The 27,512-nt window shown below is 40.7% G+C and overlaps 1 protein-coding gene and 1 long non-coding RNA gene across 6 annotated transcripts in view; one reads left to right on the top strand and one right to left on the bottom strand.

Annotated features, from left to right (window-relative positions):
* LOC105490777 (NIMA related kinase 3) overlaps positions 1 to 24,516 on the bottom strand; it is a 55,791-nt gene extending 31,275 nt beyond the window's left edge. For 2 of the 5 annotated variants that reach the window (XM_071081296.1, XM_071081299.1), the window contains exons 1-4: positions 24,242 to 24,516; positions 21,008 to 21,144; positions 16,436 to 16,576; positions 11,621 to 11,711 (exon numbers count right to left, since the gene is read on the bottom strand). In XM_071081296.1, coding sequence (XP_070937397.1) covers positions 11,621 to 11,680 — 60 coding nt within the window. In that variant the 5' untranslated portion in view covers positions 11,681 to 11,711; positions 16,436 to 16,576; positions 21,008 to 21,144; positions 24,242 to 24,516. Of the gene's footprint in view, positions 1 to 92; positions 1,112 to 11,620; positions 11,712 to 13,226; positions 13,371 to 16,435; positions 16,577 to 21,007; positions 21,145 to 24,241 lie in introns of those variants that run through there. The other 3 variants (XM_071081297.1, XM_071081298.1, XM_071081300.1) reach the window with 3 other exon arrangements.
* Positions 1,103 to 5,948, top strand: LOC139359105 (uncharacterized). The gene is made up of 3 exons (XR_011614772.1): positions 1,103 to 1,256; positions 4,585 to 4,676; positions 5,582 to 5,948. It is a non-coding gene; the product is annotated as an uncharacterized lncRNA (long non-coding RNA).
* Positions 24,517 to 27,512: the final 2,996 nt, after the last annotated feature.

Genomic DNA, 27,512 nt, shown 5'->3' with positions numbered 1-27,512 from the left:
TTGTTTTTTGTTTTTTATTTGTGGCTCCGCGCCGCCACCACGCGCCGCGCTCCTCGTTCCAGAGGCGGCCCTCCAAGGCGGGGACCACTCACCCGCTTCCCCGCAACCCTCGTCCACTCCTTGGCCTGGCAACCAGCGGCTTCCGCGGGGCGGGCCCTGCGGGTCGTCTCTCGGGTTGCGGGTGAAGGAAGCCGCCTGGGTCTGGCGGGAGGCGCTGTTCTTGGAGTAGCCGGGCCTACGAAGAGCACGTTTTAAAGCTGTCGTTCCACGTTGCAGTGGAACAATGCTAATAATATTGAGGGAAAGTATCTCCCACTAACTGAGTTCTGTCTGCAGGTTAAGTGAAAGCCTATGTAGATAAATTTCATGGGCACAGCACTCAGTGCTAGCTAGCACTTACTAGCTGTGTGACCATGGGCAATTGTGGAAGGCAGGATAATGCCCCGCCTCAGGATGCCCACATCCTACTCCCTGGAACCTGTGCGTTTGTTCTCTTGCTTGGCAAAGGGGATTAGGATTGCAGATAGAATTAAGGTTGCTAATCAGCTGACTTTAAAATAAGGAGATGATCTTGGAGTATGTGGTTGGCCCAGTGTAATTACAAGGGTTCTCTAAAGTGGAAGGGGGCCCGAAAAGGTCAGAATCAGAAAGCTATATGAAGGTGGAGGAAGGGGCAACAGCCAAAGAATGCAGCTGGCCTCAAGAAGCTGGAAGAGGAGCAGGCATAGTGTCTCATGTTTGCAATCCCAGTGCTTTGGGAGGCAGAGGCGGGAGAGGAACACTCAAGCCCATGAGTTCGAGATCAGCCTGGGTAACATAGTGATACCCTCGTCTCTACGAAAAATTAGCTAGACATGGCGGCGGGTGCTGTGGTCCCAGCTGTTCAGGGGACTGGGGCAGGAGGATCACTAGAGCTGGAGAGGGCCCATGATCCCACCACTGCAGTCCCGCTATGGTGACAGAACGAGACCCTGTTGCCAAAAAAAAAAAAAAAAGGAAAAGCTAGAAAAGGAGAAGGAAAAAAAAAATTGTTCCCCAGAGCTTCCAGAAGTAACAGTCCAGCTGACACCTTGGTTTTTTTTTTTTTTGAAACAGGGTCTTGTTATGTTGCTACGACTGGTTTTGAGCTCCTGGGCTCAAGCGATCTGTCCACCTCAGCTTCCTGAGTGGCTGGGACTCCAGGGAAGTACCACCATGCATGCTGAAGCCTTGATTTTAACCCAGTGAGCTGTATTTCTGACCTCCAGAACTGTAAGGTAATAAATTCGTGTCGTTTTAGCCATTTAGGTTGTCATAGTTTGTTACAGAAGCCTTAGGAAACTAATACAGCAGAGTAACTAAATCCCTCTATATAAAAGTATAGAACCTACTTCATAGGATTATTGTGAACAATATCTGGTTACACTTTACTTGTAAGCGCTGAACATGTTCATTATAACGTGTCAACCAGAGTCACAGAGACTGACATCGAAGTAAATAAGTTTATTGGTAGTCTGAGAATTGCAGTTCAAGGAACACAGATTCCGGAAGCATCTGAATTGTGTCTTGACCAACTATTTTTGGGTAGGGTTTTTAAAGGAAGAAGTCAGTTCTCACTAGTTCATAACTTTCATAACCATTTTGAAGATAAAGCATTATCATGACAGTTCATTGTTTTCTAGGCAAAAGTCCTCGATGAAGGGATTTGAGAAAAGTTCTGTCCTCAGCAAAGTCCTTTTCATAAGTGGCAGCAATTTTGTCTGCAACATCAGCAAGTACATTCTACAGTTTGGCAGTTGTAAAATGGCATTCAGGAACAAAATGACTTTGCTCTGGCCAGCTCCAATTGCCTTCCTTCCACAATGTCAGAGTTAATGTACAACTATTCTGTAGTGTGGTGATAAGAGAAGGGAAATGCTACAAATCAACATTTGCAACATCTGCACTTTCTTTGTACTCTATACAAAGACTAGTTTCAATTAAAAACAAACAAGGCCAGGCACGGTGGCTCACGCCTGTAATCCCAGCACTTTGGGAGGCCGAGGTAGGCAGATCCCCTGAGGTCAGGAGTTGTGACCAGCCATGGCCTAGATGGTGAAACCCTGTCTCTACTAAAAATACAAAAATTAGCCAGACGTTGTGGCTGGCACCTGTAACCCCAACTACTTGGGAGGCTGAGGCACGAGAATCATTTGAACCTGGGAGGCGGAGCTTGCAGTGAACTGAGATCATGCCACTGCACTCCAGCCTGGGCGACAGAGCAAAACTCCGTCTCAAAAAACAAACAAACAAAAAACAGTACTATCCATAGCCATACCTGTACTCTGAATGCTGCTCTTGAGAACTGAGCAACAGACACAGATTTTTATCAGATTAAATTTGTAACAGCATCAGGGGAGAAGATGACAAAGGTGCCTAATGCTTTTCTTTCCCACCCAATGTTGGCAGTCATGAAAGGGACTCTTTCCCTTGTTCCATCAGTGTATTAGTTTGCCAGGGCTGCTGTAACAAAGTCCCAAGAGCTAAATGAATGGTTTAAACAAATTTATTATCTCATACTTCTGGAGGCTAGAGGTCCAAAATAAAGGTGTTGACAGTGTTGTTTCTTCTGAGGGCTGGAAGGAAAAGATCTGTTCCAGGCTTCTATACTTGACTTGTAGATGGCCTTCTTCTCCCTCACAATGCCTTTCCTTTATGTGCCGTCTCTGAATGTAAATTTCCCCTTGTATAAGGACACCAGTCATATCAGATTGAGGGACCACCCTAACCCAGTGTGGCCTCATCTTAACTAATTACATCTGCAACAACCCTATTTCCAAATAAGATCACATTCTGAGGTACTGCACATTAGGACTCCAGCATGTATTTTGCAGGGGATGCAATTCAACCTGTAACTCCGTAAGAATAGACTGGTGAGGGTAGGGGAGAAGGGATGGTGAGAGGTCTGGCCCCCTTTTTATGCAGCTGTTGCCAAGCTGTGGATACCCAGCCAGGAGAGCTTCTGGATACATACAGAAATATTTCTGGCAGCAACCAGAAATAAAACACCACTTCTCCTGAGATGACTGGGAGTTTTCATTCTGTATTAACTGCTTTGTAGTCTACAGTTATAGACTTTCTTATACTTTTTAACTTTGGTTTAAGAGCTACAAGATGACTCACTGAATATATTTCCAGGCATTAAAATAGATGATCTGTGACCCTCACCAGGATTGTTATGTTTGGTTTTTGTTTTGTCAAAGGAAAAAAAAAAAAAAAAAACGAAAAAAAAAAAAAAAGAGTAGAGGAAGCCCTACAACAAAAAGCAATTGTTCCTTGCTTTTTATCTCCCCAGCCTCAGTCCCACTTCCAAAGGGCAACCACTTTGACCTTTGTGGTTTTAAATTCTCCTGATCTTCAACTGTATGAATAGGATTAAGCTGCTATTTTGTGACATTGACTCCTGCAAGGACTAATAAAAAGTCAGCTTAATTCACCTCCCTAAGGTGCACATGGTAGTTAACACCACAATTTTTAGTCCTATTGTTCACTTTAGTTAACTTTAATATCCTTAAACTTTTGTTTTTAGTTCTATTAAATATAGACAGCACCTCTTGGTTCTCCATTTCATGATAGGAGAAACTCCTACTTCCCTTGAACTCCCCACCTCTGCTTCTACCTCCATATTTCTTTAGAAATGAGGCCTCCCTCTGTTGCCCAGGCTGGATTCCCTCTGGTGCAATCATAGCTCATTGCAGCCTCAAACCTCTGTACCTCCAAACTTTTCAAAGCTGTACTCTTAGATTTCCACGACTGATAACATTTATATTCCCGTCTGTAACTAAGTCTTTTTTTTTTTTTGAGATGGAGTCTCGCTCTGTTGCCAGGCTGGAGTGCAGTGGCACTGTCTCAGCTCACCGCAACCTCTGCCTCTGGGGTACAAGCGATTCTCCCATCTCAGCCTCCTGTGTAGCTGGGACTATAGGCGCACACCACCATGCCCAGATAATTTTTGTATTTCTAATAGAGACGGGGTTTCACCATGTTGACCAGGATGGTCTCGATATCTGCCTGCCTCGGCCTCCCAAAGTGCTGGGATTACAGGCATAAGCCACCACACCCGGCCTAAGTCTTCTATAAGTTGGTTCTAATAGACAATAACCAATAAGCAGCGTTAACATTGTGAAAATGTTGGTCCACAGCAGAGCCAAGTAGTATGCTGTGATTGATTTTCCTCTGTGTAATCACAATGTCTCAACCCTGTGCTGCTCAGTTTCTCAAAATCATGGTTACTTTGTTGTTGTCACTTTGCCTAGTACTTTGTTGTTGAAAGAAATCTGTGCCATCTTACCCATTCTATTTTCTTGGAATATTTTTCTTTTGAAAGCCCACTGATGACTCAGTTTAATTCATATTTGAATTATGATTTTCTTGTAGAGTCTTTCAGAAAATAAAATTTCTAGGTGCTTTTCTTATTTTCATTTTCTTTGCCTGAAGTATATCTTCAAGTTCTTCCAACTGTATGTTCCATGAAATACCTTTGTTTCCTGGATACTCCATTCTTGCTCAAATATGAACTTGTGGCTTAGTCAACCACAAAACTGACATTCTGGGTCACATCTGCAGCTGCCTGAATCCCATGGCTTCCTCAGGATACTCTGCTGTTTTACTGATGGAGTGCATGCTCTAATAACTCCTCATGAAAAGGTGCCTGGCAGGTAAGCTTTCTAAGTCTTTGCATGTGTAACAATGTCTTTATTTTGCCCTCGCAAGTAATTTGAGGTGTCTCAAGTTGAAAATCATTTTCCCCCTGAACTTTCAAGCTATTATTCCACCATTTTTAGTGCAGCTGATGATCAATCTAATGCCAGCATGCCTTGTTTCTTGTGGAAGTTTGTGTTCCCCTGTTTCTGGAAAGCTTTTGAATAGCTGGTCATTTATTGAACAAATTTGATTGAGCTCCTACTCTATGGCAGCCACAAGGGCTAGGACCTAGAGACACAATGGTGAAGATTAGATTATTTCTAATGAAGTTTCCCACATGTCCACCAAAGACAATGCTTGAGGCATCTTCCTTTTTCTCAGAGGCAGAGACCAAATTAGCTTAACTTAAATACAGAGATTTTATTTTATTTATTTATTTTTTGAGACAATCTTGCTCTGTCACCCAGACTGGAGTAAAGTAGCACAATTTTGGCTCACTGCAACCTCCACCTCCCAGGTTCAAGCAATTCTCCTGCCTCATCCTCCCAAGTAGTTGGGATTACAGGCGACAGCCACCAAGCCTGGCTGATTTTTGTATGTTTAGTGGAAGCCAGGTTTCACCATGTTGGCCAGGCTGGTCTCGAACTCCTGACCTCCGGTGATCCCCCTGCCTCGGCCTCCCAAAGTGCTGGGATTACAGGCGTAAGCCACCGCGCCCAGCCCAGAGATTTTAGTTAGAGCTTCAGAAAAGTGGGCTAAGTAGATAGTGAACATGTTAGATGCTGGTATTAGCTTGCTGCAATATTAATTTAGATGTGTGATAATGGAGAAGAAAATAATTTAACAGAAAATCTTTCTGTTCATAGTGTTTTCCTCTACTTTCCACCCTTCTCATATCTGTTTTGGTCTGACACTATAGGGCACATCACTGTGAAATCAAAACAACCGAGCATGTACCCTTTGTCCTCAAAGGTTGGCATGCAGGCCTGTGAACTTGGAAAAAGAACAAAGCTTTCTGGTATAATAAACAAAGAAAATGAAGATTAAAAAGTCTGGTTTCCTCTTCCTGGCATCAGCAAATACCAGCTGTCAGAGAGCTCTGAGTAATCTACCCCTCCTATTCCTAAAAGGTAATTAAAACATTGCCAAAAGGAGCTATATTTTGATTTTCAATAAAAATGACACAAATGAAGTGGCAATGCAACAAATATGAGAGAAAAAATTTAAATTGTAGTATTTGCATTTGTGATGTTTTTCCCATCTAATTCCACTCTCTCCAATGGTCCCTGAAACATCACCAGCAGGCTGACATCCTGATAAACTCTAAAAGGAAGAAAGAAAACATAATCTAAAAGGCAGGCTGGGTGTGGCAGTTAGAGAGGTCACCATGAAAAAGAAGGAAAGTGCAGCTACTCAAGGGATACAGATAAGTCATTAGCGTCAAGGGTTGAAGGGAAGTATGTGAGATTGCAGACTGCCCATATAACTAATGACAGACTTCTGGTAAAGAACAAGACCTTTAGGTTCTTTTATTTAGCCCCTACTGCCAAACAAAGCAAGTTGCATGACCAGTCCTAACATTTCATCAAGCAGCAGGAAGCTTCCTTCCATTGGGAAAAACTAATAGAGGTGTCTCTTCATACCTTCTTATTAAAAAAAAAAACGGGCCAGCTTTCTCTTGATGTTTCTGCTATTACAGAAGATTTGTAGGCCGGGTGTGGTGACTCACACCTGTAATCCCAGCACTTTGGGAGGCCAAGGCAGGCAGATCAACTGAGGTCAGGAGTTCAAGACCAGCCTGGCCAACATGGCCAAACTCCATCTCTACTAAAAATACAAAAATTAGTCGGACATGGTGGCGGGCACCTGTAATTCCAGCTACTCAGGAGGCTGAGGCACGAGAGTTGCTTGAACCCAGAAGGCAGAGGTTGCAGTGAGCCAAGATTGCGCCACTGCATTCCAGCTTGAGTGACAGAGTGAGACCCTGTCTCAAAAAAAAAAAAAAAGACTTGTAAAGTTTGTGATGGCAATAGAAAGAGCATGATATTTAGAATAATTATCCATGCATGTCCTAGCCAATCCTGTTACTCTCCCTGAACCTCAAATGTCTTGTCTGTGGCCAGGCACGGTGAGGCATGCTTGTAATCCCAGTATTTTGGGAGGCCAAGGTGGGGGGATCACAAGGTCAGGATTTCGAGACCAGCCTGGCCAACACAGTGAAACCCTGTCTCTTCTAAAAATACAAAAATTAGCAGGGCATGATGGTGGGCGCATGTAATCCCAGCTACTTGGGAGGCTGAGACAGGAGAATCACTTGAACCCGGGAGGCGGTTGCAGTGAGCCAAGATCGCGCCACCGCACTCCAGCATGGATGACAGAGCTAGACTCTGTTGTGGGGGCGGAGGGGAGTCTGTAAAGTGTAGAAGACTGAAAACGCAAACAAAAGGGATTCTAAATTTCTACAAAGGCTTATTTCCTCTATTTCCTTCTTTAACTCATACTTCTAAGTTAAAAAGCTTTGCTGGGCGCTATAGCTGACACCTGTAATCCCTACACTTTGGGAGGCCAAGGCAGGTGGATCACAAGGTTAGGAGCTTGAGACTATCTTGGTCAATATGGTGAAACCCCGTCTCTACTAAAAATACAAAAATTAGCCGGGCATGGTGGCATGCGCCTGTAGTTACTTGGGAGGCCAAGGAAGAAGAATTGCTTGAAACCAGGAGGTGGAGGTTGCAGTGAGCTGAAATTGCGCCATTGCACTCCAGCCTGGCAACAGAGACCGTATCAAAAAAAAAAAAAAAAAAAAAAAAAAAAAAGCTTAAACTGTAAAATTGTAAACTGTTCTACCTGCTTTATATATACCTAAAGTTAATTAATACATTTTCTTTCTGAACAATATAATCAAGTTATGTTTAAGAACAACATCCATTCACCAGTTCCCCCGCTGAGGTCTCTGCTGCCAGTTTGGTTCAGGAACATGTAATCAGCATCCTGGTCCCAGGTAGTGGCATGGTCAGTACCTACTGCCCATTTCCTCAGAAGACAATACTGTCCTTTCCAAAACAGTTACTATTTATTTGCTCAGAACAGATGGCTCTTCATTTGACTCACTACCTGAACTACCAGCTTCTTACATTATCTTTTTAAAGCAGAATTAATTCATATAATTTTGTCAAGTCACCTGGACTCTAATCTGAAAGTTCTTCTTGAATATCTCTGGTATCACCATTTTTAAGTAGCTCAGCAGTCTAATGGTCATAACTAACTAAATCAGCCAAATATGAAACCTGTTTGTTGCTGTCATTGTAGGAGTCAAATTCTTAATGTATTTATAACTTAATAAATTGCAATTCAGAGTTATGACACCAAGTTAACTTTGCTCCATCCCTTTTTAGTTAAGGTTCCAGATTTCTGCTTCAGGTTGGAAACTGCCAATGCAATGTTCAGAGCATGTCCTACTCAAAAGTCACATCTTAACTTTCATAGCCACATGACAGACCAAGCCCCATTTGCTCTTGTTTATATTTTATCATTGTTATTAGTAATAAATCAATAAAAATTGAATAACAAAGGGAAAAGCTCAAGATAAATAATTTCTTCCTTGTGAATTCAAACACATGCATACACACACATCTTCCTCTGTGTGTGTTACTTCCTCCTCACATTCTGTGCTACGGTACAAATAGTTACACAAAAGTCTACAAAACACGAGTAGCAGACCCCAGCTGTGTTAAGCTCGGCTGATTCTCAGTCTAGACCACCAGATTCTCCACGCTAAGTATACTTGTGGTTTCATCCTCTTCATTTGACCCAAAATATCCTGGGAGGGCCAGCATCCTCTGCTCGGCCTCAGTGAGGCCAAATGACGTGTTGTAATAGAAGGCAATCTCGGGGTGAGTGGGGAAGCTTTTGACGCTTGTCTTTCCTACACTGAGAAGGGCTCAGAGGACTGACCCTCTGGTAGCTATCTTTGGGGGATGTGGGAGAAGACTGCTTCCTTGAGACACTCTTGTGCCTGGGGGACGGTCCCCAATGAGCTCTGTGAGGCTCTGTTCTCTCAATTCTTGCCACTAATCCTGCCTGGCGATCTCCAAGGTCTGGTTTCCTCAAGGGCTGCCCCATGGGCCTTAATAAAATTTTAAATAGACTCTGTCACACATACTATATTCTAGAGAAGAATCATTATATCAAAATCCTAGATTTGAATAACTTATTAAATAATCAGTAACTAAAACCAAGCAATCTATCACACAAAAAGGGGAAAAGGTAATATTCTGAGTTACAAATTTTTTACCATCTGATAAAAATAGAAGCCTAAAAGTTTAAATTTTTTCCTGGATTTAAATTTAAAGATAAATTTGTTTTTCAGTGAAATATCCTCAATAGCAATTTTACCAAAGAGGCTGTCTTCTGAAGGCCACCTCTGAAATAATTAGAGGATAAATGTCAATGGCATGATATTAAGATATTACCTGGCCAGGTGTGGTGGCTCACACCTGTAATCCCAGCACTTTGGGAGGCCAAGGCAGGTGGATCACGAGGTCAAGAGTTCGAGACAAGCCTGGCCCACATGTGAAACCCCATCTCTACTAAATATACAAAAAATTAGCTGGGCGTGGTAGTGCGTGCCTAAATCCTAGCTACTCAGGAGGCTGAGGAAGGAGAATTGCTTGAACCCGGGAGGTGGAAGTTGCAGTGAGCCAAGATCACACCATTGCACTCCAGCTTGGGCAACAGGGTGAGACTCCACCTCAAAAAAAAAAAAAAAAAAAAAAGAAAAGAAAGATATTATTCAAGAAAAGAACTTAGGGGCCAGGTGCAGTGGTTCATATCCGTGATGCCAGCACTTTGGGAGGCCAAGGCAGTAGATCACTTGAGGCTGGGAGTTTCGGGACCAGTCTGGGCAATGTACCAAGATCTCGTCTCAACAAAAGAAAATGTTTAACGAATTAGCTCAGTATGGTGGCACCTGCCTGTAGTCCCAGCTACTCAGGAGGCAGAGGCAGAAGGACAGCTTGAGCCCTGGAATTCAAGGCTGCAGTGAACTATGATGGTGCCATTGCACTCAAGCCTGGGTGACAGAGCAGGACTCCGTGCCGCCAGACCCGGAAAAAAGAAAAAAAAGAAAGGAATTTAGGCAGTTCTAAATAAAAACATCTCAGTATTTTCTATTGTTGAAAGAAAAAATATATTTTAAGTATATGTTAGTAAGCCAAGAGACTTTCTTAAATACTGTTAACATCTAGTACAATTTCCAGTAAAATTTAATTTTAGAACTTGCTTCAGAAGGAATTTCACTTTAATTGTAGATACTTGCTTATTCCAAAATATAATTATACAAAGGAATTAAAGTTTCTTAAAGAATAAAGTTACACTTAGAAACAAGATGGGATATAAAGCACACAGATACAGAGCTTTCATAGCATTCAATGCAGCCTATTCAGCTTGGCTGAAGAATAAGATGTTCTCTAGTCAGTTAAATACAGTAAATTCCAAATGATATAAAAGGAATGTGAAATCCTTCAGTTTCATCTACACCTTGCCGTTATTTCAATCATCACTATTTTAAAATATGTTAAGTATAGATCTACTATCACATACTATGGTTAACAAAATAATACAACTATAACTTTGTATTTAAAATTGAGTCATATCTCTTCTATAAAATGTATAAATATAGAATTTTACTACTTATAAAGCTTACAATGAACTCAATTCAACAAATTAAACATCTACTATTTACAGTCCAAGCTCAACAAAAAGAGTAGCTATTGAATACCCTTTTCTTAGCACAGCAGTGGAATTAGATTGAGTTCGCAAGACTTTTTTGCATCGGCAACAGCAACTATGTAGAAAAAGATGAGTTTTTCGTCAGTTATGTACAGATCCTAGCAAATACACAAAGAATATGAATCAGTTTTAGATTTCTAAGTTTTCGAGTTTGTAGAAACACCAAATGGTTTTAAATTAGGAAGAGCTAATCCAAGACAGAATTCAAATAAATACTCTTGTACCTTCCTTTTGGCTTAACATTTAGCTTCATTTTTAAAGCTCTTCAGTCAATGAATAAAGCTGTGTCACAAAATTCATCTCCTTTTCTCATTAGCATAATCTATGTAATTTGGCCGGGTGCAGTGGCTCTCACCTGTAATCCCAGTATTTTGGGAGGCCAAGGAGGGTGGATCACCTGTGGTCAGGAGTTTGAGACCAGCCTGGCCAACATGGTGAAACCCAGTCTCTGCTAAATATACAAAATTAGCCAGGCATGGTGGCACGTGCCTGTAGTCCCAGCTACCTGGGAGGCTGAGGCAGGAGAATTGCTTGAACCCAGGAGGAGAAGGCTGCAGTGAGCTGAGATCAAGCCACTGCACTCCAGCCTAGGCAACAAGAGCGAAACTCCGTCTAACCAAAAAAAAAAAAAGAAAGAAAGAAAAATTCAGTTTTTCCCTATCCAGATTATTCATCAGAATAACTCTTTAAAGTTACAAAACACAGAAATACATTATTTTTTAATATAGACAGGGTCTTGCTATGTTGTCCAGGCTGGACTCGATCTCTTGGGCTCATGTAATCCTCCAGCTTTGGCCTCCCAAAGTGCTGGGATTACAGGCATGAGCCACCGTGCCTGGCCACATTCATTTTTATAAAGAATACAAACAGCATTTCATTTTAATACTCTGTCAAATAGTAAATATGATACTATTCTTTATCAGCTTACCCAATAACTATGAATGAAATCTATATACATTCTCCACCCAATGAAGGAAAATGAGACATCCATAAAATGTAAATAGGTGTTGCTCAACATGTCTGTCACACTTGAGCTACTTTACCTTGTATGAAAGACCAATTAAAAAATCCTCAAAGACAACCTTTATTTTATTTGACTAATTTGTCCTGGGTAAAATGTATAAGTAACTGATTAAAAAGGGACAATATACTTTGGAAGAAAAATTACCACAGTAACTCCCAAGAAGAATGTGACAATAAGCTCTTTGACAATACTATCGTGTATCATCTGGTTTCTGTTCCAAAGCCTTAATCAGCTCCTACAAAAACAAACACGTTGAGTGTCAGTAAAAGTTTTTAAAAGGCCATCAAATTCTAATTAAAACATAATTTTTAATCAAATAACTTAGAAACTATTCAGAGGAAGGAAAGACAACAGGGATGTAATCTTGGAGTTTTTCCCTCATAAGAAAATCTCCCCTTCTCCTGCCCCTTCTCCCAAAAGTAGACAATCTAATATAGTATCTCTGTACTGTAAAGCATTTAGTTCCTGGCCCATAGAACTCAATAAATGATAATTATTATCATCTCACATATTCTGAAGAGTTTAACTGATATACATTGACCATTACAGATTTTCTCCTTCTAATTTGGTGAAGACTCAAATACCATACAGAATTTGAGATTCCTAAGAAACGTGAAGCTGTCCAATAAAAAAAGACTAAAAGTTAAATCTAAAGCTCAGGGAGGTTAAGACAATCAATACATACACATCAAGCTTACCTGGCCCTCTCTTATCCTCTATCAATAGCACACAACTCTAATAAAATGCAATTAAACATTCTTTTCAAAGCCCAGATACGATCTCATAGAAGGCTATAGCAACTGATCAAGAGTTAACATTAGAGAGATTAAGACTTTTTTTACCCTGTTCAGTCACAACATATAGGTGTGGTAGGTGGAAAAATAATGATGTAAGAGATTACACAATTAGGGAAATCAAGGACAAGTGCAGGAACACTTTTATTTTCTGCCAACTGCCTATAAACTCTACGGATTTGGTAGTTCTCTTAAATACTAAAATTATTTCAACAGCCGCATGTGTCACTGACTTAGCTTTAACCTAATGTGACTCTCACAAAGCATCATATACAGATGCTCCTCAACACACATGGGGTTTCAGTCAATCAACAGAAAGTGTGGCTCAAACCAAGAGAGCAAAGAAGCTATAAGATGCTACTTCAAGGGCCTCACTTTGTACCTTGCAGGCTGTTACACTGAATTTAGGCCTTAGGTGTGATGGAAAGTCATGGAAAGTTCATTATTAGTAGGAGAGAGACATGGTCCTATTTACTTTTTAAAAACGTCATTCCGGTTGCTGTATGGTGAATATATTGTAACAAATCAGTATTGGAAACAGAGACTTCTTAGGAAACTACTACATTAAATCTAGGTTAGAAAAGGCTGTTAGCCACAGAGGTGATGAAGAGAAATACAATGAGCTGGAATATACTAGAACCAGCAAGACTTGATAATGGGTGAACATGTGGGATAAGAGAAACTGAAGATCACTCTATGGTTTTGGGCTTACTTAGATCTCTACCTGGCATGCAGTAAGCAGTCAAAGGATGATTTTTCTCCTTGCAGACTTTTTCAACCTTTTTCCCAATCTCTACTTTGACTGCATCTCCTTTGCCACAAAATATAAAAATATTTGCCTCTCTAGTCTTAATCTTCTCAAAACCACTAGTAATCCCTTATCAAATCCAAATGATTCCTATCTGACTTGATCTGTCTGTGGCCCCTGACAATAATAACCAGGACTTTCAGCTTACCATTCTGTTGCCTCTTAAAAACTAATGTTTTCTGGGCTGGGCTCACGTCTGTAATCCCAGCATTTTGGGAGGCCGAGGCAGGTGGATCACCTGAGGTCAGGAGTTCGAGACTAGGCTGGCCAACATGCTGAAACCCCGTCTCTACTAAAAATACAAAAATTAGTCAGACATGGTGGTGGGGTGGAACCAAAGCATTTACATCAGCTGGGTGCAATGGCTCATGCCTGTAATCCCAGCACTTTGGGAGGCCAAGAAGGGGTGGGATCCCTTGAGCCCAGGAGTTGGACACTAGACTGGGCAACATGGCAAAAACCTACAAAAAGTACAAAAACCAGTTAGCCAGGCATGGTGCAGGCCTGTGGTCCCAGCAACTCAGGAGGGTGAGATGAGAGGAATGCTTGGGCCCTGGGAGGTGGTAGTTGCAGTGAGCCATGATTGTGCTACTGCACTCCAGACTGGGTGACAGAGCGAGACACTATCCCCCAAACAAGAGTAACATTAACTCTGAAATAGCTGGCCTAGGAACCCAGTTTGATGGAGGAATCTGAATGCTAAGCTAAGGATTTTGGAGTTTACCCTACAGGTAGCAAGAAAGGCATTGAGGGCTTCCATATACAAACATTACATATTCCCAAGGGATATTTTTATTTGATTTTTTTGAGACAGGGTCAAAAAAAGGGAAGAGAACAGAAAAAATGAGAGAAAAGTAGGAAGGCCATTAAGGAAGGCCATTATAGAACTGTTAACAATTCAGGAGCTGGCAAGCGAAGACACACTCAGAGCGTTTCTCTTTGCTTCCTTGCCCTCTGAACTGTTCAATAAATAGTGAAGAACACAAAGCTAACTGCAGTATTTATTTCAGACCTGCTGCTGCTCTCTGATTTAAAAGCAATACAGGAACATTAAATTTGTCATAGTTGAAATTGGTAAAGGTAGATCTCTACAGGTGCTTCTTGACTTACAATGGGTTTATTGGGAGGATACTGTAAGTCAAAATGCCTTTAATACACCCTAACCTACTGAGCATCAGAGCTTAGACTAGCCTACCTTAACGTACTCAGAACACTTACATTAACCTCCATTTGGGCAAAATCATCTAATACAAATCCTGTTTTATTATAAACGGTTGAATAACTCATGTAATTTATGGGAACAATGTCCTGAATGTGAAAAACAAGATAGTTGTATGGGAACTAAAAGTTCAGTTTCTCCTGAATGTGCATCGCCTTTGGAACCATCATAAAGTCAAAAAATTCTGAGTCAAACCATCCTAAGCCCCGGACCGTCTGTATATGAAGTGCTCCCTAAGGGGCACTATGCCAGATACTATGCCTAAGTGTTTTCCAACTTTCTGTACCACATTCAAAAGGAGCATCTGCATAAAGATGTTACTGACATCGTGCAAAATATTAGTCCTTCCTTTCTTTTGCAGCTGACAGGATTTTTAAAAGAAGCTCTAAACCACAAGCGTATTCCAGCAGCTGTTTGTTCTTCCTGGTATGAGTTACTTCCTCCCTCTGCTACCGTCGCTTGTATTCTACTTTGAGGAAATACTAAGCAGCACAGTAAATCAGTCTGTTTTCAGAAATTGCTTAGTCCTTGAATTAATATATTTCATAAAGCAGGTTTGCTTTAGCTCCTTAAGATTTGGTTACTTAGAATAAAATTTTCCCAGTTTAATAGCCAATTTGCATACACGTATAAATGCATGAACTTTAAAACCACCTTTAGGATTAAGAGGGTTTTGTTATCTGTTTTTACAGAATTTAAAACTGATTACCTCAGCAAGTTTTAGAGCAATTTTAAGAATAGTAATAAGAATCTTAAGATAATACATTCTTTAGAACCAAGAATCTAAGGATAATACATTCTTTAGAACCAAATGTGTATATAATTAAATGAAGGATGTTTTAACAACATGGTCTCAACTGTGGAGGTATCACCATCTTTCAAAGCTACCTGCAAAAAGGGACAATGTCCTCACTGGCTAGTAAAAATCAGAAAAATTTAAGGAATTCTCAGCAAATTTCTTATCTTTTAAAAATACCCATGGTCATCCCCTAAGAGGGTAAATGCACCCGGTATTAATAAGCAAGTGAGTGAGTTCATAAGCAACACTACCTCCAGGAATTTAAATTTATTGGCAGGGATAATAGTGACATTAGAAGCAAGCTTATACTTTCCTATCAATAAGGAGAAGTAGACTTATTCACAACCAATTTCTGCTTCAAAACACTTCCAAGCGGCCGGGCGCGGTGGCTCAAGCCTGTAATCCCAGCACTTTGGGAGGCCGAGACGGGCGGATCACTAGGTCAGGAGATCGAGACCATCCTGGCAAACACGGTGAAACCCCGTCTCTACTAAAAAATACAAAAAACTAGCCGGGCGAGGCGGCGTAGTCCCAGCTACTCGGGAGGCTGAGGCAGGAGAATGGCGTAAACCCGGGGGGCGGAGCTTGCAGTGAGCTGAGATCCGGCCACTGCACTCCAGCCCGGGCGACAGAGCCAGACTCCGTCTCAAAAAAAAAAAAAAAAAAAAAAACTTCCAAGCATATAAAAAATGCCATCCTTAAAAGAGGGATTTCCTATTTGAATGTCTCAGTTTATTAGAATATAAACGGTCTTTGCATTCTAGGTAAGATGTCCTTTGTTTGCTTGTTTTTGTACTGGAATTATCCTGGAATCTGATAATGCTGGGATTCTACTGATGGCTAGGCACTGCATATCTTCATTATGTGCCATTTCCATTCATTCCTTAAAATATTATGAAACACTGTTACAAACAAAATATAATGTATAATATAACTAACATATACTATAATATATACAACATATAACAACATAAAAGCATGATGAAATGACCACCTGTGAACCTGCCGTCCAACTTAAGGAACAGAATGATAGTACTGTCAAAGCCCCTGGGTGTCCCTCCTCAATTACTCTGCCTTCCTGAAATACCGTGTTATGGTGATCATTTTCTTTATAGTTTTATCACCTTTAGAGCTAACAAAGTATATTCAAAATTTGGTTTTCGAATTTTATAAAATTCTATTATATTGCATGCATTCTGCTGCAACTTACTCTCTTTAGGACACCGTGAAGATACCTACACAGTGTTTTGAAATTCATCTAAGTATCTACACTCTAAAAGTGAATATCTGGCAGAAATAATCTCAATGAATTTTAGAAACCCCTGAAATTAACACTTACCTGCTTCACTGTTAATTGGGAACTCCCAGTTTCCCCTCTTTCATCCAGTGGATCAGCTCTTCAAACCCATTCTGAAGGGGTGTTCATTTTCTGTGGCTAACTACTTAGCAAATTCCACATCCCAAAGTGAAGGTGATGTGTCTGTGTAAGACATTTTAAATAAGAACAAGTCAGTGTAAATACCTTTTTAAAAAATGTTATAACCAATCCTGGATTGTATATTTTTCATATCTTGACACTCTTAATTACAGTATATAATAAAAAGTTGTATCACTGAGAGGTAACTGCAACAAAAACTATGTTAAAGACTCTAACTAGGCTGGGCGCCATGGCTCATGCCTGTAATCCCAGCACTTTGGGAGGTCAAGGAGGGGAGATCACCTAAGGTGAGGAGTTCAATACCAGCCTGACCAACATGGTGAAACCCCATCTCTACAAAAAATACAAAAAATTAGCCGGGCATGGTGGTGCATGCCTGTAATCACAGCTACTTGGGAGGCTGAGGCAGGAGAACTGCTTGAACCCGGGAGGTGGAGGTTGCAGTAAGCCAAGATCAGGCCACTGCACTCCAGCCTGGGTGAAAGAGCGAGACTCCATCTCAAAAAATAAATAAATACATAAAGACTATAACTACAATAATGTCAAGCTTAACTTTGGTTTTACAACAATGCCAGGTAATCACTGCCCCTTCTACTGGAAAAAAATTAAATTTGTATTTTGTTTAAAGGTATTTTTATGAATATGAATATTTTTATACAATATGTGACTCTGATTTTTAAAATACAGTCTGTTTATTTTTACTCTATCAAAATTAGTCACTAATGTACTACTGTTAACAACCAAAGAAGTTAGATCAACAGAATAACAATAAAATTGCTAATGAATACTGAGTGCCTCCCTCTGTGCTTAAATGTTTTTAAAGGATTAGTACATTTAATCCTCACAACCAACCCTATGAGTAGGCTAATTACCACCATCATATTACATGTTTCAATAACTTTTTTACTTTTGAAATTTCAGATCATCTTTTGAGAATGAGCCATATTCCCACCTGGGAACGTAAAATGGTACAAACATCTTGGAAAACAGCTTGATGGCTTCTTAAAAAGTTAAAAATACATCTATTATTCATCATAGTTATTTCATTCCTGGATATTTACCCAAGAGATAATACATGTCCATACAAAGACTTGTACACGAAAGTTCATGGCAGCTTTCTCTGTAATACCCAAATGTGGGTTGTAATTTGGGAAACAATCCAAATGTCCATTAACAGGTGAATAGGTACAAAAATGTAACACATTGGCAGGGCGCAGTGGCTCACAGCTGTAATCCCAGCACTTTGGGAGGCCGAGGCAGGCGGATTACGAGGTCAGGAGTTCAAGAACAGCCTGGCCAACATGGTGAAACTCCGTCTCTACTAAAAATACAAAAATTAGATGGGCATGGTGATGTGTGCCTGTAATCCCAGCTATTCAGGAGGCTGAGGCAGGAGAATTGCTTCAACCGGGACCCAGGAGGCAGAGGTTGCAGTGAGCCAAGATCGCACCACTACACTCCAGCCTGAGCTACAGAGCGAGACTCCGTCTCAAAAAAAAAAAAAAAAAAAAAAAAAAGTAATACAGCCATACAACTGTATACTATTTGGTAATAAAAATGCATTACTGTACATGTTACAGCATGGATGAATCTCAAATCATTATGCTGAGTGGAAGAAGCCAGATGCAAGAGTATATACTGTGTGATTTCATTTATGTACAATTCTAAGAGATGCAGCCTAATCTATTTTAACAGAAAGCAGATCAATGGTTGCCTGCATTGGGGGGGTGTGTGTGTGTGTGTTGCAAAAGGACATATGGAAACTTTTAAGGGTCATGAAAATGTTCAGATTTGTAAGTGGCAGTTTCATGTGTGTATCTATTTGTCAAAACTACTTGAGTTATATACTTCAAATGTATGTAGTTTGTTGAACACAAATTATACCTTAATAAAGTTGTAAAAGGAAAATGAGTATCAATATCTGTCCCTTGGCTACTTTTTTCCCTGTATTTTTGTTCCTTAATTATTTTTTCAAACATTTTTGACCTTTCTGGGCTAGAGGCATAGATTACATATAATTTATCCTCCAGCCTACCTGTTTACACACTTTTGTCAAGCCCACTAAAGCATGTCAACAAACAGCTCATTTACTCTTCTACCTGAGTAAGCCTTATTTTATCTATTTGCTTTTTCTGTATCGGTTTATATGAGCCTTTAGGTGCAGAAATGTCTCTAATCACACACTGACTGGCAGATATTAAGTATTTTTGCCTAGATCATCTGATACTGGGTAACAATCACAGTTGTCAGGCTTAACTAGCCACATTTACAGAGCAATCACACCAATAAAATAACTATCTCACAGTTATCTTTTATTTGGTAGACACTGTCCAACCTATGTCTTTTCCATCATCATTAGGATCATCATATTTTACACTTGCTAATAGTTGCAAACATTTATTAAATGTGTACTATGTTCCAGGCACTGTACCTCACACTTCTCAGATAACCTCATTTAATCCTGGAGATGTATGTACTAACCCTCATTTTATAGGTGGGGAAAGGTTACTGTGGCAAAATCGGAATTTGAATCCAGTTCTACATAACACCAACACTCTTTCCGTTAAGTTATACTGCCTGTCGATTTTAGGATAACCAGTAGGGCCTATGACTATATCCTTTGTAGTAGTGGTAAGAACTTAATGGGGAACAAGACGTAGGAATCATGGAACAGAATAACTCATTCAATCGGTCAATAAAAAAATCACTGGCCGGGCGTGGTGGCTCAAGCCTGTAATCCCAGCACTTTGGGAGGCCGAGACGGGCGGATCACTAGGTCAGGAGATCGAGACCATCCTGGCCAACACAGTGAAACCCCGTCTCTACTAAAAATACAAAAAAAAAAACTTAGCCGGGCGAGGTGGCGGGCGCCTGTAGTCCCAGCTACTCGGGAGGCTGAGGCAAGAGAATGGCGTAAACCCGGGAGGCGGAGCTTGCAGTGAGCTGAGATCCGGCCACTGCACTCCAGCCTGGGTGACAGAGCGAGACTCTGTCTCAAAAAAAAAAAAAAAAAAAAAAAAAAAAATCACTGAATGCCAACTATATTTCCACATTATTTGGGATGGTAATATAACAACAATGAACAACTGCTAAATTTAAGTTTCCACATTTTGCTATTCTTGTACTTAATTGGAAACATTCTTTAGACTCATGCAAGTACAGCACATTCAAACAGTACCTTCATCAAATTATTACATAAATTTGTGTGCTACTTTCCTCACTAGAGTATAATCATTTGATACTGTTTTATAAAATACATAAAATTTCAATGCCTCCTTGCCAACTAATTTCAGTTTTAGAAATAAGATTTTTTAATTTTAAAAAACAAGCTGGCTTCTTCAAGAATCCAAGTGTCTCTTTTGGCTGGACAACAGCAGCTGCCCTGACAAAAAATTCCTTTCTGATGCACACTTAACGGACACCATTTGAGCAGGGGAGAGGTGATTCATTGTCCCTATGCATTTTGCATTTCCTTTTTATCATACACAACAGAATGCAGTTTTTGTAATACAGGGGGTTGTTCTTTTAGCTTCACCTTCAGTTCTAATGAACAAACGTTAATTGAATTAACTACTTTCCTTTATAGATGTATATTTTATAGTACAGTTTGTTCAAAAAAGAATTTAAGATAACTAGTTCCTATGATCTGTAAGCCACATGAGTAGATGCTACAGGGTATACAGTCATGAATGAGATCTAGCCTCTAATATAGTTTATTAAATAGGGGGAAAATCAGAAGTTCATATAAGTAACTGGTAGAAAGATTAAGTGAGCCATTGGAGGCTGGCCTAGGAACTTATGTATCACATACAACATTTATTTTTCCCCTTTGAGAGGGGGTCTCGCTCTGTCGCTTAGGCTGGAGTGTTACGGGCACAATCGTAGCTTACTGCAGCATTGAATTCTGGGCTCCAGTGATCCTCCCACCCCAACCTCCCAGGTCACTAGGACTGTAGGCATGTACCACCATACCCAGATAATTTTTTTCTATTTTTTAGAGAAAGGATCTCACTATGTTGCCCAGGCTGGTCTTGAACTCCTAGTCCCCAGCCTGGGCGACAGACACTTCGTCTCAGAAAAAAAAAAAAAAAAAAAAAAATCCACGGAATACACAATGTATTGAAAATACTCCAACTGTGAGCATATCCTGCTATAAAGACAGGTTAGGCTGGGTGCGGTGACTCACGCCTGTAACCCCAGCACTTTGGGAGGCCAAGGTGAGTGGATCACTTGAGGTCAGGAGTTACCAGCCTGGCCAACATGGTGAAACACCATCTCTACTAAAAATACAAAAATTAGCTGGGTGTGGTGGCGCGTGCCTGTAATCCCAGCTACTGGGGAGGCTGTCAGGGGAATCACTAGAACCCAGGAGGCAGAGGTTGCAGTGAGCTGAGATGTATTACTTACTAGCCACATGAAAATGGCCTATTTTGAGATATAAACATTACTGACCTAATGGTTTCATTCACTTACCTAATTTTAGGTCTTTCTCCACCTCCCTGTGCCCGACTCTTCCTCATGCTACGGAGCTGCCTGAGCAGCTCTGGCTTGTTTGTCAAAAGAGGGCAGCAGATGCAGCTGCCACCAACTCAGGACTCAGGGGCTCATTTCTGAAAAAGAAAATGAAAACCAAATGAGAAAGAAAGAAAGAGAGACTGCTTACTATGCCATTAGTTTAGTGAAAAGTGAAATGATTTTGGGGTGAAAATTTTCTGTTGATCAAAAAAGTATCATTCAATACAATTTCTGACAAAAGCAAGAAATCTCAACTATTAGGTACCAGTTTTAAATAAACTCTGAAATGTTAACACAGAACAATATATTAATGTGGAGGGATGAGGGATCAGCCTCAAAAATTATAAATTAGTGGAATTTTCAACTAGATGCTATCGCATTTCAAAAACAATACATATTACAAGCAAATATTAAGGCAGCTTAACCTGTTCACAGCTTTACTCATAATAGCCCCAAACTGTAACCAACCTAAGGTCTATTATCAGAAAGAAAAAACTAATTGTGAGGTATCCAAGCAATGGAAGAGTACTCAGCTTATGCCAACATGAATGACTCTCATACACATTGGATCAAGTGAAAGAAGTTGGACACAGAATATATTCTGTATGATTCCATTTCTATCAAGTTCTATTTATTTATTTTTTTTTTTTTTTTTTGAGATGGAGTCTCGCTCTGTCGCCCAGGCTGGAGTGCAGTGGCCGGATCTCAGCTCATTGCAAGCTCCGCCTCCCGGGTTCACGCCATTCTCCTGCCTCAGCCTCCCGAGTAGCTGGGACTACAGGCGCCCACAACCGCGCCCGGCTAATTTTTTGTATTTTTAGTAGAGACGGGGTTTCACCGTGGTCTCGATCTCCTGACCTTGTGATCCGCCCGCCTCAGCCTCCCAAAGTGCTGGGATTACAGGCGTGAGCCACCGCGCCCGGCCTTCTATCAAGTTCTAGAACAGGCAAAACTAATCTGAGGTGAAAAAACAAAGCAGCAATTGCCTCAGGACAGAAGGCTACTGACTGGGAAGGTGAAAATGGGAAACACAGTGTCTTGGTTAAGTGTGTGGGTCACAGGGGCTTATCCATTTATCAAAATCCTCCAGCCACCATGCGGCGAGAAAGCCCAGGCCACAAAGAAAGCCACATGTAGGTGTTTCTGCTAACACCCTCAGCTAAGGTCTCAGCTGACAGTGGCATCAACTGCCAGACCTATGAGTGAGCAAACTTCAGATGATTCCAGCCTCAGACTACTAAGTCTTCCAACTGAGGCCCCAGATATCATAGAGCACAGACTGGCCTTCCCCACTGTGTTCCAGCCAAATTGCTAACCCACAGAATCTGAGAGCATAATGAGTGAATGTTTTATGCCACTAAGTTTGGGAGGTAGTGTAACCATGGTAACCGTATCAATGGGGATTTAATATACAATACAAAGAAAGAAAAGCAGGCTGTGCATGAAACTATGATGACAGTGCCTCATGAAGCAAAGATCATGACTAATCTAATTCCATGCACCCTGGAGTCCTTAAAAAGCGGGGAGGGGAGGCAAAAATAATTACAAGACACCTTCCAAAAACTCAAAACAAATGCACCACATTCACCAATCTTTTGATGTAGGACCAAAGCCTCTTTTAGAAACATAGGACCACTGATAAAAGGTTCTAAGACATATCTTCTATATGTATCACACCCATCCTGCAGTATTTTCAATTTTGGTTTAAGTGGAAAAGTGGAGCGAGAAAGTAAGAAAGCTTACAAAGCAATCTAAGGATATGATGCTCCTGCGTATGTATATTTGTCTCACTCGTGCCTAATTGGAAATAAATTTTTTATGTGACCTTTACTCTTTCCAAAGCATTCAACTCACTTTACCATTTCTGTAGTAGTTAATTAAATTATAATAAAGGGCATCGGGGTCATAAACAGGTTTGGGAGCCTTAAAAATGCCATTCTTGATAAGTATTTATATATGTTTGCGTGTGTTACTTACTTCCATATACTTATATAACTGTTTTGTTTCCAAAGGAGTAGGAGGAGGAGGAAGTACCTATTACGGGTAATGATTGTCTGAATTAGCTTACTCTAGCACCCAATTATACTTTCTAGAGGTATTTTTGATACCATGTAGAAACCAAGAGGTTCCATTAAAATGTTAAGCCATTCTGGGAAACAGAAGCCTATATTATCTGTTTGTTCTGACAAGAGAAGTCAGTGATGGGTATCCTGAAGCCACACACCTCACTACTTGAATTAATGACATCACTGAAATACATCATTATGTATCACTAAAAAAAATACTGCCATTTAACCTACGATACAATGCCAAGATACCACTGATTGCACTTAGAATTAAATGTAATACCCTTTTGACAAGCACAAGTAATTATAATGCTCTGAGGAAGCCAAGCACTGACAGTTATTGGTGAAAGGAAGTCATATACAGCAGTTGTAATCAACATGCTAAAACTTTATTCCAGAAAAAAACCTTTAAAATTGAAAATTTCAAATAAGCAAGTCCTTTACAGACATGAGGCTACCTTCAAATCAAGATGTAAATGATAGTGTTAATTAGCAGCTTAAAGAGGCAGTTAAGTGGCAGTTAATAACACTGATAAATATGTAAGAGTGTGGAATTCTCAATGAGATCACTTCCTCTTTTCCTTTCACTGGATTGTGTACAGATATCCTCTTGTTATTTAAATATAATACAATCACAGCATTTCTCAAGTAATTATTAGAGTCCCTGTGTTTACAAGCTGATATTTACTCTTCATTAATTCAACATCTCCCAAGTACTTGTATTAAAAATATTTTTTGCCAAAAGAAAAAGCTTACTGGAGTTTCAAAAAATTAGTTTCAAACGGCCGGGCACGGTGGCTCATGCCTGCAATCCCTGCACTTTGGAGGGACGAGGCGGGCGGATCACAAGGTCAGGAGATTGAGACCATCCTGGCTAACACGGTGAAACCCTGTCTCTACTAAAAATAGAAAAAATTAGCCGGGCGTGGCATTATGCACCTGTAGTCCCAGCTACTCGGGAGGCTGAGGCAGGAGGATGGCGTGAACCCGGGAGGCGGAGCTTGCAGTGAGTGGAGATGGCACCACTGCACTCCAGCCTGGGCGACAGAGCAAGACTCTGTCTCAAAAAAAAAAAAAAAAAAAAAAAATTAGTTTCAAACAACATTCAAATTACAATTAAATTTACCTCTTCTTTGGAGCATGTTCTGCAGCTCTTTGAGGCCCGCCAGTTGTAGCTTTTAAGGGGACTTCTGCTGGGTGGCTTTGTTGTTTGTACATTTACTGTGCTCAATTCAACTTTCGTGCCCTTAATAATGTCTAACAAGTCTTTTTTCCTGTTTTCCTTTACACTGTCTTGGTTCTCTGAAGTCTCCTTGGAAGTCTCAACAGTTCAGACTGCTCAACTTTCTTGCTACAGATCGCACGATTAGTGCCAAAATATCCTTGATATTATTTTTTGTCCTAGAAAGATGCATTAAAGAAAAAGAAAAGAAAAATACAATGCAGGCTAATAAAGAAAAAACTATGTGTCTAATTTTTTTTTCAATTCAAGCCCATTCCATTTGCTTTTTATAATTATTGTTAACAACCATAGCAGCAGCAACTTACCATTTATTAGCATACACTACAAGCCTCACCTTGTGCAATATGTTTTATGTACATTTCTCATACCCACATTAACTCCCTAAGGTCTCCATTTTGTAGATAAGGAAACTGAAAATGAGAGAAGTAACTTACCTAAGGTCATACACCTCACAGCTCACTAAGGCCTAAGACACACTGGTGTGCCACAAGTAAGTAGAGGTGTGCTGAGATATTGATCACCTGCTCCTTGGGGTGGCCAGGGGAGGTCTGGGGGTGCTGGTGCTCCTAAATTTGTTCCTTCCCACCATTTACCCGAGTTCGGTAGAAAAATTCTGACATGGTTGGCCAGGCGCGGTGGCTCACACCTGTAATCCCAGCACTTTTGGAGGCTGAGACAGGCAGATCACGAGGTCAGGAGATCGAGACCATCCTGGCTAACACAGAGAAACCCCGTCTCTACTAAAAATACAAAAAAATTAGCCGGGCATGGTGGTGGGCGCCTGTAGTCTCCACTGCTGGGTAGGCTGAGGCAGGATAATGGTGTGAACCCGGGAGGCGGAGCTTGCAGTAAGCCGAGATCGTGCCACTGCACTCCAGCCTGGGTGACAGAGCAAGATTCCGTCTCAAAATGAAAAACTCTGACATGGTTAATAAATGACAATTTATTATTCTCAAACCCAGATCTGACTGACTGCAAGTCCTTGATCTTAACACAATATAACACCTCTTTTAAAAGTTATAATTAGGCTGGGTGCAGTGGCTCACGCCTGTGATCCCAACATTTTGGGAGGCCAAGGTGGGTAGATCACGACGTCAGGAGTTTGAGACCAGCATGGCCAACACAGTGAAACCCCATCTCTATTCAAAATACAAAAACTGAGCCAAGCGTGGTGGCATGTGCCTGTAATTCCCAGCTACTCAGGAGGCCGAGGCAGAAGAATCACTTGAACCCGGAAGGCGGAGGTTGCAGTAAGCCTAGATCACGCCATTGCACTCCAGCCTGGGCAACAGTACGAGATTTGTCTCAAAAAAAAAAAAAAAGTTGTAATTAAATATGAAAATAATCAAAAAGATTACTTTCAAAAACTGAGTGGGTGTTATTTTAATCTGATCAACATTTTCATCGAGCCACATGCGACTTAACCCATAACCACTTGTAAGCGAAGCTAAAATGGAACAGAAAATAGAATAATCGATGGCTAGAAATGTCATTTTTGCTTTCTTCATTAGATACATTTATGAAAGAGAACACCACAAATGATTACGTCTATATTAGACTCATGCAAAAGATATCCTAATTCTAAGTAACCCATATATCCAATTTTATTCTGTGGGGTTAAAAATCTCTTTTGGTATTTGATTACTGAAGAACTTTAAATTCTGAATGTGTTGGTTTCAGTAAGCGTGTATATTTTTAAAATCATTCATTAAATATAGTGAATATCTACCCTGTGCTGGGCACTATACTAGATACTGACGATATATTAGTAAATACGAATTTCATGTTCTCTACCTTTATGAAGCTGATGTGCTATAGCACTGCTTCTCAAACTTTAATATGCATAGAAATTATTTTTTTTTTTTTGAGACAAGGTCTTGCTCTGTCACACAGGCTGGAGTGCAGTGGCGTGATCTTGGCTCACTGCAGCCTTGATCCCCAGGCTCCAGCGATCCTCCTACCTCAGCCTCCTGAGCAGTTGGGACTAATTTTCTGTAGACACAGGTTTCCCCATGTTGCCCAGGAACTCCTGGAATCTGCTCACCTAGAACTCCCACCACCCACCTAGGCCTCCCTAAGTGCTAGTATTACAGGCATGGGCCACTGTGCCTGGTCCATAGAAATTATCTATGCTCCTTGCTTTAAATACACATTCTTTGGTCCCACCAAACTATTCTGATTCAGTAGCTTTTTCCAGAAGACACTCGAGAATTTGCATTTCTAATAAGCTCCCAGGTGTTGCTAACGTTGCTGGTCAGGGGACTCCATTACAGTAGCTATGCTACCTATGTTACTTAATTCTTACAATCTTAAAGGACAGGTTTTATTATTCTCGTTTACAGAACAAACTGCTACCCCTAGACGTTAAGTCAGTGGTTATGAATCCCTAGAGGTTATACAAATCACATAGGCAGCTGACTTAAAACACAGATTCCTGAGATTCTTCGTCTGTTAAGTTTGGAATGGGGCTCTGGGAACTGCATTTTAACTAAGACCCAGGTGCTTCTGATGCAGGTGAGCTCAAGAGCCTGTATCAGACTTTGGGTTAAATACTATATCAAGTTCTTAAAGCTGGAAAATGGTAGCCACAGGCTAAGGATAGTTGCATGAAAGAGAAAATGCAATTTCAAAAAATGCTGAAACTATCTGATGTGCTTATGAAAACGTCAGAGGCTATCAAATCAGGCACTTTCAAATCAGAATGACAAAACAATTGCCAAACTAGTATCCTCATACTAAGTACACAGGACTCTCATAATACTCAATATATGATACAATCTAGGAAAAGAACTATTACTTTACATTTAAAGTTAATATTGGCTGGGTGTGGTGGCTCACACCTGTAATCCCAACACTTTGGGAGGCTGAGGCGGGTGGATCACCTGAGGTCAGGCGTTCAAGACCAGCCAGGCCAACATGATGAAACTCCGTTTCCACTAAAAAATACGAAAATGAGCCGAGCGTGGTGGCATGCGCCTGTGTTTAAGATTGTAAGGATTAAGTAACATAGGTAGCATAGCTACTGTACTCGGGAGGATGAGGCACAAGAACCGCTTGAACCCAGGAGAAAGAGGTTGCAGTGAGCTGAGATCGTGCCACTGCACTCCAGCCTGGGCCACAGAGCGAGACTCTGTCTCAAAAATAAGTAATAATA

The sequence above is a fragment of the Macaca nemestrina genome, chromosome 16, assembly GCF_043159975.1.
Source record: "Macaca nemestrina isolate mMacNem1 chromosome 16, mMacNem.hap1, whole genome shotgun sequence".
Taxonomy (NCBI): Eukaryota; Metazoa; Chordata; class Mammalia; order Primates; family Cercopithecidae; genus Macaca; species Macaca nemestrina.
This window is presented reverse-complemented; position numbering and strand designations above follow the sequence as displayed.